This window comes from Leuciscus leuciscus (assembly GCF_965113295.1).
Source record: "Leuciscus leuciscus genome assembly, chromosome: 12".
Taxonomy (NCBI): Eukaryota; Metazoa; Chordata; class Actinopteri; order Cypriniformes; family Leuciscidae; genus Leuciscus; species Leuciscus leuciscus.
This window is the reverse complement of record NC_138736.1, coordinates 10,814,238-10,826,949: the sequence shown is the minus strand read 5'-3', so window position 1 is coordinate 10,826,949 and position 12,712 is coordinate 10,814,238. Positions and strand designations below refer to the sequence as shown.

The 12,712-nt window shown below is 38.1% G+C and overlaps 1 protein-coding gene across 2 annotated transcripts in view; it reads right to left on the bottom strand.

The window, feature by feature from the left end:
- Positions 1 to 691: 691 nt before the first annotated feature.
- Positions 692 to 12,712, bottom strand: part of znf704 (zinc finger protein 704) — a 58,692-nt gene continuing 46,671 nt past the window's right edge. Inside the window, exons 7-9 of one of the 2 annotated variants that reach the window (XM_082185180.1) lie at positions 12,032 to 12,142; positions 11,501 to 11,598; positions 692 to 9,913 (exon numbers count right to left, since the gene is read on the bottom strand). In XM_082185180.1, the coding sequence (XP_082041306.1) occupies positions 9,799 to 9,913; positions 11,501 to 11,598; positions 12,032 to 12,142 (324 nt within the window). In that variant the 3' untranslated portion in view covers positions 692 to 9,798. The remainder of the gene's footprint in view (positions 9,914 to 11,500; positions 11,599 to 12,031; positions 12,143 to 12,712) is intronic. The other variant, XM_082185181.1, reaches the window with a different exon arrangement.

Genomic DNA, 12,712 nt, shown 5'->3' with positions numbered 1-12,712 from the left:
AGCTGTACTACTTCTACAGAACACCAGATGGCACCATAATGCTTACTTTCTCAAGGTGACTTTAACATGTCAAAAGATTATACGTCCTGCATTTTTTTTAATGGGTTAATGTAATCATTTTTACGGCTGTGAAGATTTTGTATTAATTAACGGTGTACTGTATGTCACTGAGTCGCATTTATAATTGACAGTTGGCAACTAAATGACAAATTCAGACGTTACATTTTTGTCATTTTATCTTTGAATAGGCCTAAAAACTGTAAAAAGTATCTAAAAACAGTTTTATTTTCATACTATTTTCAAGCCCACCACTGGCCTACAGTCCACACGAATGCTGAGTTCACACAGGTCGTGTATTTGTAGTCTATAAACACACTAAATCGACATCTTTACCATTTTTACAGGGAAGAAATCTATTAGGCTATTAATCTCAAGCATTTCCCCAGTCAGTTTTTCGAAATAGTTATATTTCATACATAATATCCCAGAGACTATTTTAATTAGTCGTCTACCGCGCGGTCTGCAAACACTCAAAAACTTGAAAGCTTTGTGTGCAATTTTGTTTCTGACCGAAGGCTGCTAATTAAGTAACAATTCAGTCTGCAACCTATTATAATCAAGCCCAGTTTCTGAAACAAGCACATTAGGCCATGTTATATTTAGATTAATAAACACACACCAGCAGACATCGTATAGTAAACAGCTGCCGGGGAAAAAATCTTTTTATTTTTTCATAACCAATAACCAGGAGCTCATATGAACACAGGCACCTTCGAAAGGTCTTTACACCAAAGAAAACAACAACAGCGGCACTGACGAGCACCAGAACATTGTCACCGTAGCACAATTACAATGGCAGTTTCTATTTACAGACAGCTCAGAGTAAAAACTAGTACAGCCAGCAAGTGAGATAGATAATAATAACAGTCACCAAGTGTTTTCTCCCTCGGGAAGAGGGAGATGAAAATCTATTCAACTTTGGGGAAAGGAAAAGAAACAAAACGATGCATTTAGATAAACATTGTAAGACATTGTACATATAGCAAGTGCTTTCAGTTAATGTATTGCGATATTTATCAACTCCAGATAATGAAATATCATCAGTTCCATCTATGGTCCTATATCCACAGACGAGACTATAGTGCGCGTAAATGCGAGCGGAGTAAAAATAATTTATTTCCGTCTATTACGAGTTATATTTGTCAGGTGTTGCTGCGCGAACCTGTGCACTAAAGCGTTAAATTGCATAATTGTATCGAGTGAACACAGACTAGACTCTCACAATGACAAAATAGTGGCATGAAGCCTTAAAAATATTCTCTAATTAAGGCCCTCGTTTCTGCTGAAACTTGACACCGTTTAACAATAGGGCTACATTTTTTTTTCCATTCCATTAGAATTAATTGTTGCCTAACAGCCTTCAGCAGCAATCGTCATCATTAAGAAAAGCCTCTGAACCTTTGAAACCTGCGCCGCGAATCTTTCTGCACTGCATTATGATGGGTTTACAGAGATGAAAAGCTTGAGGGAGTGTGTTAAAGTGGAGCCCGTGATGTCAAACCCCCGCTGGAATTACGCACGTGAGCCCGGACAAGCGGCGGCGCGAAGTCGTGTTTACGGCGGCTGGTGCGTTCAAGTCACTTTCGTCGGAGTAAGATATGGCGGAGTATTTTCTCTTAATTAATTACACAAAAATACAGTAAGGATTTTAAACTCTTGTTCTAGAAAATGAAGAACAAAGAAATGTGCATCAGGTAGACTATAGCCTACTTTGTTTTTTTATGTTTTTAATTAATTTATGAAGCCACTGCCAACTTTATCGAACATGTTGCATTGTTATATTATAATGCCATCATATTCTGTGCAGGCAATTAGCTTAGAAAATAGAAAAGCCTGACAATATCACTGCTAAATTCCTTTAAATATTGTGGTATTCCGCCATGTTTCTCAGTGACACGCCCACAAATCGTAAAGATCGGGGCTTGGAGAAAATCCGAGCTCCCCACTGGTATTTGGGTATTTACGACATTGTGGTGGCGTTCATGTGCGTTCAACTCGTTAATACGATCTAGGAGATGACTTGAACGCACCATAACACGAGACGTAACGTTGAGGAATAGCCAATAGAATATAACGCTTTTAAAAAATTAAGAGCGATGACTTTTTTTTTTTTTTTCATTTAAATATTTGCTACACTTAGGCCTTTGACCTTTCCAACACGTTTTTAAAACGTGTCTCAAGACGCTGCTCTGCGCTGTTCTTAAAGCAACAACCCGTTTATTGTTTTATGGAATATAAAGGTGCTGTATGTATAGCGAAATTTCTCTGGTTAAATGCAATCACAGAACTAATGTTTCCACTCCACAGTGCTACTTATCCATTGTTTTTCAATAAACACGCGCTAGACTGTAGTCTTTAACCGTTGCGTTCCCTTCTTTTGCAGAGTCTCTGACATGACACTCACACTTGCGTTCAAGTTAAAATGAATTCAACTTTTAAGAAAACCACTTTTTATACCTTGCGCTTTTTCATCTTGCGCTTTTAACAGCAAAAACGCGTTTTGTGTGAACCGTCCTTTAACACTCGATTTTGTCAAAAAAATTGTTAGCATTTATGAATAGCCTATAGTACACAGGTCAATGGAGGCTTTTTTTCCTGTTTAAGTTTAAGTTATTTTAACTTGAGCACCGCATTTTTAAAATGCTGTGTCAGAGCATAAGCAAACGCAATGGTTAAAGACACATCTTGCGCATGTTTACGTTAAAAAACAATGGAAAAGTAGTGCAGTGGAATGGAAAAACTCGTTCTGTGTGACCTGGCCATAAGAGTGGAGTAATAAAACTTTAATTGTACACATTAGGGGGCATTTACACAGTTGTATTGCGATTAAAAACGCGAAATGCAGGTTAGTGAAGTAAAAAAATTAAATCATTATTAAATTATTAAAAAGATTTTTAAAAGTTGAACATTTTAACTTGAGCGCGCATTTTTAGAATGTCGTGTCATGCACGAGACGCTGCAAACGATGTGGAAAAATGCGTTCTGTGTGAACTGGCCCTTATTGGGTCTTAATTTGACGTACAATTTAAGTGACATTTATACAGTTTAGTTGCTATTAACTGTTATATCGTGTCAAATTTGAGAGATAATCTTTGGGTTTCTTGATTTTTGAACGTTTTCAACAGTAATCCTCGGTTCGTTAGTGTTAATGTCACAAAGTTATATGAATAATATGGTACAAATCAAGTTGAATTCATTTTTTGAAAACCCACCAATTTCAAGGGTGTCCCTCATCTGGATAACATCATTTTCTTTTATAAGCATATAAATAAACCATCTGTTTATTCATAGCTACATTCATAGCTATTGCATCTACAATAAAATCTGTCCCCCATCAATGACTTTATAAATCACATTGGCATAGAGACATCAAGTACCTTCTTCAATGAACAGCTTCAATATACATATAGTCAATGTGCAATAATGGATAATACACAGTTATTGAATATAGTCTAGACATTGCTTACTGGTCAAAACAATAATTTTGGTAAATGGCATGGATCACCCAAGCACACCTCTTTTCCTTTATGGCTTTACAACTCAACTGCGGCATCTTTTTTTTCCTGCTAGCAGTGGCATGCAAAGATGATGACATCCTGAGTTTTCCCTTTTTCTCTTTACACAGTAGACTTCCATAATGTGCAAAGGGCGTCAGACGTCCGTCCTTAACATCAAACAATACTTGTAAAATCAGGAATGTCAAAAAGAACAGACAAAGCGACAGAATGTGTGAATAAAAAAAAATAAAAAAAAGCACAGTTTGGGCTGACTACATTGGTCCTTGAGATGAACCTGGTCCTCTGATTTGGATCATTTCGAAGTGCTTATGTAGTATCCGTCAGGCGTTTGTTTTTATAGCCTCTACTACGGCGGTCAGAAGCTGGTTATTTTATTGTCAGCATCTGTTGATTTTAATGGCAGTCCATTCACTAGATGTGAGCACATGGTGCTAAGTATAGAACAGGTCTAAGAAGAAGCCACACACATTTGGCTTTCACAGTGGAAAGACTGAAGAATGTGGCAGTTTCTATCAGCGCTTCAGCCAATCAGTTTCGAGCATTCTCTCTTAAAGGGATAGTTCACCAAAAAATAAATAAATAAATATAAATTGTCATATACTCACTTTTTTAAGTTTTTCCCAATCATTATGGAAAATATGACAAACTTTTTTTTCCCATACAAAAAAACAACAACATAAAAGTAGCTGAATACTTTTGAGCTGTATAAGTGTTCTGAAGTCATGTGAATTTGTTTGGGGAAGAAAAAAAGAAAAAAAATCTTAATTGCGCATCTGCATATTCAAACATGACCTGTTGCATTTGGTTATGAGATTGAAAATACTCAGATTGGAAACATCTCCTTTGTGTTTCACAGAAAAAAGAAAATCATATGGGTTTGGAAAGACATGAGGGTTAAGTGAATTTTGTTGTTTTGTTAAATTTTTTGGGGGGTTGGGGTGTTTAACTGTCCCTTTAAGGAATACGCATGGGAGAAGCCCTTTGTGGTAGAACATACCATGAAATTGTGTGACTTAAAAAGTGGTGAAATCGCATGATGAAAATGAATACATTTTCAGAGGAAGTGGTTTTTGCAAGTAATTCCTATAGTAACAGCAGCCTTCCTGCCCTGTGCCTGTTTTTACAGATAAAACATCACAAACAACATATTCATAAATTCAGATCATATATTTTTTGTGTTGGTTTTCTTCGGCATGCACATGCAGTATTACAAAATACAGTTAGATAAGTAAATACTTGAAAAAGTGTAAAAATCCAGTGCGACAGTCTTTGAGTTCTTGAGGTTAACATGGTTCTTGATTGACAATGGTCAGCAGTGAGATAATCCATTCAGAGCGCTTAGCCTACTTTCCCATGCATCCACTTTTTGGATGGGTTATTGTTTTTTCTTTCAAAATACATGTGCTGCGTGTTTCATAGGGAAGCGCGGCACTGTGTTTATTTACATGCAAGCAGCTCCGCAACATGCGCCAATCGTTTTCTCAAAAATGGCTGTTGTCTACAAAAGAGCTTTCTGCTAAAATAAAAACTTTATGGTTTAACACTTTAAAATTAAGAAATAAAACGGTGTAATATAGTATTCCCAGACAGAAACATAATGTCGGCCCAGAACCGGCCCACATCTGGTACACATGGATTCCACACGGCCCAGATGTGGGCATAATCTGGGCCGACACAACGTTGCTGTCTGGGCTGCATTATATTATGTTTCTTAAATACTTGATACATAAAAAAAATAAATAAAAAAAGTCATGTCATATTGATATATAAATGACAAAATGTTGGCCAAATAGTCCAGCCCTACAAACAAGTAAAAAAAATAAAAATAATAATAATTCCCCCAAATCACGCAGCCCTACTTTGAAAGACCCGACCAAACTTGTGATTCATAACCCTAAGATCTTCTGGGCATGGTCCTATCTGTTAGACTGGAGTTTTAGTCTCTGACAATAATGGATGATCTCACTGTTTAAGCATCTTGTAAGAAAAACATCCCCCCCCCGGTTTTTAAAACGCAGCCGTATTCAACAAACCCCTGCTTGAAATGTCGATTAAATGTTTCCCGCTGCGTTTCCAAAACCGGAGATGAAAACAACAAGACAAGAACAACTACAATATTGTAGCAAAAATCGTTTTACAAAGCACAACCAGGAAAAGACACCCCCCCCACCCCAAGCTTTAAATGCATCAAAAAACACTTTGAGCAGGGGGAAAAAAGCAAGATCTAGTCCTTAAATCAGTAAAAAAAAAAGGGGGCCTCAACTCCCACAAGTTTAAATCCAGACAAAATGATGAACTCAGACAAGCCGACACCAGAAACATTCCTTTGCTTTTCTGTGCATCTCCACGCACAATATCAGACCTCACCAAGGCACAGTCAGACTCCTATAAATCCTCATACAAATACATTCCTGAAAGCAGTCAGAGGGACTGTCCCCCCTCCACAGAAAATAAAAACAAAACCTCTCAGGCCCCCTGAACTAGTATAGACATGACCTGATCATGCACCACAGGGACCCCAGCATCTATTTGACCGGTACTATGCATTGCAGAATGCCAATGATGTCCAATGACAGCTAAGATTATAAGCCCTCAAAGAGAGAGCAAGCTCTATCCTGATGACCGTTTCATAATAAAATTAAAATCTGCAGTTTGGAATGTTCCTTTCGACTACCTTTTTTTCCCTTCTCGGCACTATCTACAGCATGTACTCTTTCTTGCTGTTTGTGGTTCGACACAAACATGCAAGTTATGTAAGTAGACTACTGAGTGGCCCATCTGCCATCTGGCTGTAGCGGAGTGGCGGTTTGGAGTTACACAAACAATTCAGTCTACGCAAAGACTGCCAGATTGGTTCAGTCTGACATAGGATACACCCACCCTAAACATCTGCACAAATCCAACACTAATACCAACAAAATCCATATGGGTATCCGATTAACATCCCATTTTTGATGTGTGGGAAAAGAGACGGCGAGAAATGGCTAGCTAGCATGTTAAACTCTGGACCTGGTGAAAGTTCAGGAAGCATCTTATTCTGTTCCCTGGTGTGTTAAAGTAGCTTAACATATGGATCAGAACATTTACACATTTTGAGTAATATAACAGTATTATTAGTTACCTTGGTTATTTCCTATACGGTGTGTTAACACAGAACCAGAAAAGACTACTTATAGGTTAAAGACAGCGAACACCTCGGTGTCCCGCTGGATCTGAACAATAAAAGCTTGATACTGCATTACTATGAGACATGGACCCAAGTAGGAATTCATGAGCAGTGTCCTAAATACTGTTTACCAGGTAGCTTATATATGTATTAATGTAGGTACATTATATACTGTTTAACTTGTGAACAAAGTTGGCCATGAACAAAGAAAATAGTGAAAACACGACCTACTCGTTGCAGCTTGATATGCACCGTGTGTTTGTTAAATTTCATGCTGTACAACAAAACAAAGGCCAGTGCAGAAGAAAACTAGCACCCCTGATGAACACGAGTAATGCGCCGTGGCTAGCTAATAAAACCGAAGCCGAAGCACCATAGTGACAGGTGTGTGAAACATCATTAGAAATCAAATGCACCGTGATGTTACGTACAATAACTTCACACAACAGCTTATCCGAGGCAAGAGCATTTAGAAATATATCACCAAAACTCGCTCTTAAAAGTGACTTCAATCTCATTTGTAGGAAACATGATGAAAAGAGTTTCCCCAAGTATATATTGAGTGTAAACAGTTGAAGAAATCAACTTGCCCTCTTACGTAAAACGCCCATGAGATCTCGCAGACCCTTTGATCTATTATAGCACCAGGAAGGGAATGGAGGGACAAGCAGAAGCCTCTGAGATGTTCCTCACACCAGCTGAGGGGCCAAAATATGCAGCTATTAATTATTGAAACTTGTCGTCTTCATCTCTGGCATAAGATCACAAAGTGTTTTGAAGGGTATTGGAGTCGAATTGGAGCGCTAGAGCCTTTGGGTGCTGGTGTGTGGTTTCACAAACAGGTTGCCTCCGGTCATACGGAAAGACGCAAGAACCTTTTTCATGCACGATCTGTTGAATCGTGTCAACAGAACGTAAAAAAAAAAGAGGAAAATTATAGATCAGAAACCGTCATGTATATCAAGTTTGATAAACATGAACTCTATAAACAAGACTCAAAGCCCATGAAACCAATGGCAGTTTTAAAGTGTTTTTGTTTTGGAGACACTATTTAAATATTTAAATGCATATTTTAATTATAGATTCACATTCAAAATGTTCTTTTATTAGCCTAGTCTATGGCTTTATTCAGATAAGCAGCAAAAATCTGAACCATTGAATTTTTTTAGTTTTGTAGATCAGGTGTGAAACCAGATTGAATCAGATTGAATGCATCTCAGTGTAAACAAACAAATAAGATTTCAAGTAGCTTTTCCAAGTAGTCTACCATACTTTAAGATGTCTGTGAGTCTCTTGTCGTCATCCTGATCATTCCTAAATCAACCAATTAACAAATGGAGCTAACTTGAAATTGGATTTGAAACCAAATCGGATTGATGTGCAGTGTGAGCAAAGCCTTAATGCGTGTTCTACCAAAACCAAGCATTACTCTGGGCGTAAAACATTTCGTTTTGGAGAATTGAATACTGTATACCTTATCTATATACAAATATCGACAGTAAGTAAGAGGGGAACCATGTGATGAACAAAACAGACAATTGTGCTGAACACAATAAACACTGTTTGCATGCATATGATGAGTTAACTAGCTTGTGTTGATGTTATGTGGATTATATCATGTTAGACTATATCAGAGCCACCAAAACAGTGCCAGATTACGATTGCCGTATTCCTTGAAAGCCAAACTAAGTGTCGACATTATGTGGAACTCAACAAACAACTTTCATTCTATCCCAGTCATCTTTTGCAAAGAAGCCCATCGTGAAAAGATGTCCGTTCTCCTGCAACCAGCATTCTGCCATGTTACACGATACTGTACCAATTACAGAGGAATAACACCATCACATCTGAGTGCTTCCAGCATGAGCTCCTGTGCCGGAGTAGATGTGGCATTTGCTATTTTTATTACTTCCTACTTGAACCTGTGAGGTCAGGAAAAGGTGAGAGGAAAAGAGCTCTACACCTTTCAGAGGTAAAATGAACCACTTTGCAGAGTTTTCATACTCTTTACTCAGTCAGGCATGTTGGTCAAACCTCTCTAGGCAACAGACAGTGGCGTAAAACCACCGCGGGCTCATTTATGGCTCTAATATGAATGCAGTTCATTCCTGCTGATGGGAAGGAGAGGTTGCGTTGCCTGAATGGCTGGTTCTTGCCACTGCTAACTTTGATGCAAGTCTGTGCTGTCGGATTTTAATGATCGCAGTCTTTGTACTTCATTCAGTTGAATGACAAGAGGGGGGAAAAAAAGAAAGAAAATGGCACGTAAAAACCCTTTTTGGTAGCAAGAAGATATTCCTGTGACAAAAAGCACTGAGTTCTCTGCTGTTAAATCTAACTGTTGGTTTTGCTTTTACTGATCGCATCCCTGAAAGAAATGTCCTATTGGTAAACGCAAATATAAAACCAGAGATATAAAATCCGTCCTTTGTAGGTGCAATTGCTTGTGACAGCACGGCTGAAAGGGGGAGCTAAAAGTCCTCTTCCCATACTTTTTTTTTCTTCTTCTTTTTTGCATTGATGAATTCAAGAGAGTTGTCCAGTCAACATCCCAAAACTAACCCCCAGTGGTGGTACATTCTTGAGAAGACAGGGTTTTCTGGCTGTCCAACCCTTAACCTTTAGTAAAATAGGCAGGAGAAATGCGAAAAAGTGCCTGTGGAAAAAGAAACACTTTCTCTGGTTCTGTTTTATAGCACTCTCACACAGTCTGAAAGAGAGCTTTCTTCTCTTTTAAAAAGAGCTTGGACAGAGGCTGGTCTTGCCTTAACTGGTCCTTTAGGAACAGACAAGAATGTTTTTCAGGAGTCTATCGAACACAAACGCTGTAAAAAACAACTCGCCTTGAAGGGAGAGTTGTGAATCTTCAAAGATTGAGAGTGCGTCCGTTGTTTTTGGAGGAAATGCATAAGGGTTTGACCCCTGAAGTCCACATGGGTTTAAGGTGAGGCAGGGTGGGTCTGTGGTCAGTAACAAAGAGAAGGAATGTTTTTCATTATGCTATGCATGCAAAAGGAAGCCCACCCTGTTTTCGTGACTCAGCCATCAGCTGTTTCAGTCAACAAATCTCTGGCAGGCTTTCTTCCAGCGGCAGGCCGTGCACCACATGTCTCTGTTTTCCATGCCGTACACCTTACGACACTTCTTCCCCTCGCCTCGTGACTTCCTACTGCACAGCACAGCACATTAAACAAAACACAAAAACAGTTTCACAAAAAGTGTTCAACAAACAAAAGCAAACATTAATAAAAATGCAGTACTTGCATGATTAAAATTTGGAGCTCAAGCCAAGTTCATCTGAAGCTTATGATTATTAACTAAACTAGATGTGTGTGAACTGCATGAGTGCAAATAAAATGTCTTTAATATCTTAAATGGTATAACAAACATCTTCATTATCATTTTAAGAGGTCAATTTGTGCATGGAAAACAGTGATGCATCCTAATGTGATTATTAAACTTCCAATATAAACTTCAACTTTAAAATCCCCTGTGGTGAAAATCAAGCTTTTAATGTTGTTTATATGTGGTGTTTTAATATGCTTTAAGACAAACCATGTACACATGCATAAGTCATCACTATTGCTGAGTATTTTCTCCTTAAAACTGCAGAGAACCAGAGACAGTTTCAAAAACTCGGTTTGGAAATCGCTGGTGTCACACATGTCAAAGTGTGATCGTCAATGAGTAGATCTCTGAGCTGGTGCGAGTGAGTGGAGGCGGGGCTAATTTGCATATTCATAGAACCGCGTATTCTAAATGAGGCGAGGGTGTAGAGTTACATTCAAGCTATTTTAAGGCATGAAGAATTCTTTTGCACTTTAATCTGTTTCAAACATTTGTTTACTTTATAAATTATTGTGTATTGTTTTATTGTATTTAAATGATCAGTTTTTTGTTATAAGAAAAAGTTATTAAACCTGTTAGAGGGACAACAAGTTTTTCAATCATTTCAAATCAGCAATGAGTGTGGCATGTCTAATATACTGTATATAATTTTGCTTGTAAATGTCTCCTAGAATATCTCCCCTAAAGTTTTTATAATGCACTCCTAAATTTTTAAACTCACGAGCACATGTTTAAAAAAGTAAGTGTCAAGCCCTGAGTAACTGTCAAATAGTATATATAATAATATAATATTATATTATATATAATACAGCATAAAACAGATTTTCATTGTCACTGATATGACTGGAGTTTGTATCTCAAGTGAGTGTACATCATTTTAATCATATTTGTTCAAATTATTATTTGTTTATTTTTTATATATAAAAAAATTGTTATATAACAAACATGATACAAGCAATGTTAAAACAAAATTAAGAGAAAAAAAATACAACGATATTAAAATTCTGGACGATAATTTGTCAGAATGAAAAAAAAAACTGAAATCACTCATTTTTAACAAGTGAATTTAGACATCACAAGAGGATAATGTAGAGTATGAAAAATGGATATTCATTTTGTGATTTGCTTCTGGCATCATAGAGAGCGGAACATATTGTTAATTGTAGTTTTCTACACTACTTACAGATTTTATGATGTGCTGATAGATTAGGACGCTCGTAAAATGTGCAAGAGTGTCCCTAATGGCCACCACACTTCCAGCATTCATCAGGTCTAACTATTTCACACAGCCATTTTAAAAGTACAATATTCATTTATTTAGGTGTAAGGCTCTGTGTATTTAAAGTGTATTTAAATACAGTGTTTAAAGTGTATTTAAATAGTGTTTAAAGTGTATTCAAGACTCTACCTGAGTGAGCCTGCAGCTCTCGGGGGAGACGAGAGCACTGCGATGGTCTGAGAGCGCTGCTCCCCAAAGCCCTGCGTCCGGCTGTGAGTGGGAGAAGCCTGGAGAGAGAGAGAGAGAGAGAGAGAGGGAGAGAGAGAGAGAGAGAGAGAGAGAGAGTTCAAATCCTTCACACACGGCCAAACACATCATTCATCCATTTCCTGTCGTAAAAACCTCAAAGTGTAATTTACAGAAACACTCAGCATAAAACGGTGTCTGTTTAAGCTTGATTTGTGAGAGTTTTGGTATTTGGTTATCTATCAGTGATGAGATATTTGACTCACATCTCAGAGATGTGTCTGACAGTGATGTCAGGTAACTCAAATGTGCAATCAAATGAAGGGCCAAACTGTGGCAGATCAGTGGGTGGTTATGAGAGACAATCGATGTGTATAAGGGGACTGTCTAACCTCGCAAGGCACACTGGAGTTCAGTGTGTGCATGTGTGTGATGGGCACAGGAGTGTGCGTGTGTGTATGTGTGTTTACTCACAGAGGTGCCAGTGAAAGTGACAGGTGGGGACTGCCAGGAGATACTGAAACTGCTGCTGGAGGGGGTGAAGCCAGTGGAGCTGGTGGAGGGGATGGTAACAGGGGCTGTGGCCTGTGGGGTGACAGTCACACTGATATAGAGTCTCTACGGGCCCGGGATTATGACTCGGCTGCATGTATATAATGTGATAACATCTAGCATTCAAGCAGTGGGCTTTCCTTTATTGGTCACCCTATTATTGGTCATTTAAAGCTATGTAACAGTTCAGCAGATGTATGATTGCATTCATTGTTTAACAGGGTTATCATTATGTTACGGTTTTCATTATTTTGTTTTGTGCTTTGGTTTTCAGTTTCAGTGTTTAGTAGTGGTTCTCAAATCCCGTCCTGGATTGTCAAGAATGCAGTTGTGAGTCCTGAAAATATGCTGGTGTCAGTTCGGTTCTAGAATGGGGTTTTCAAGCTCCTAAAAAAACTAAAACTCGTATTAAGTGGCACTGCCATACTAGCCGTCAACATCTGCTCTAGAGTTTTGTTTTGTGTGAAACATGATAAGGAATTAGCGATGAACATAAACAGAGCGTAATCGATTACGTCGACACGTATTATGAAGGATCATGTGACACTGAAGACTGGAGTAATGGCTTCTGAAATTTCAGCTTCACCATAACAGGAATAAATT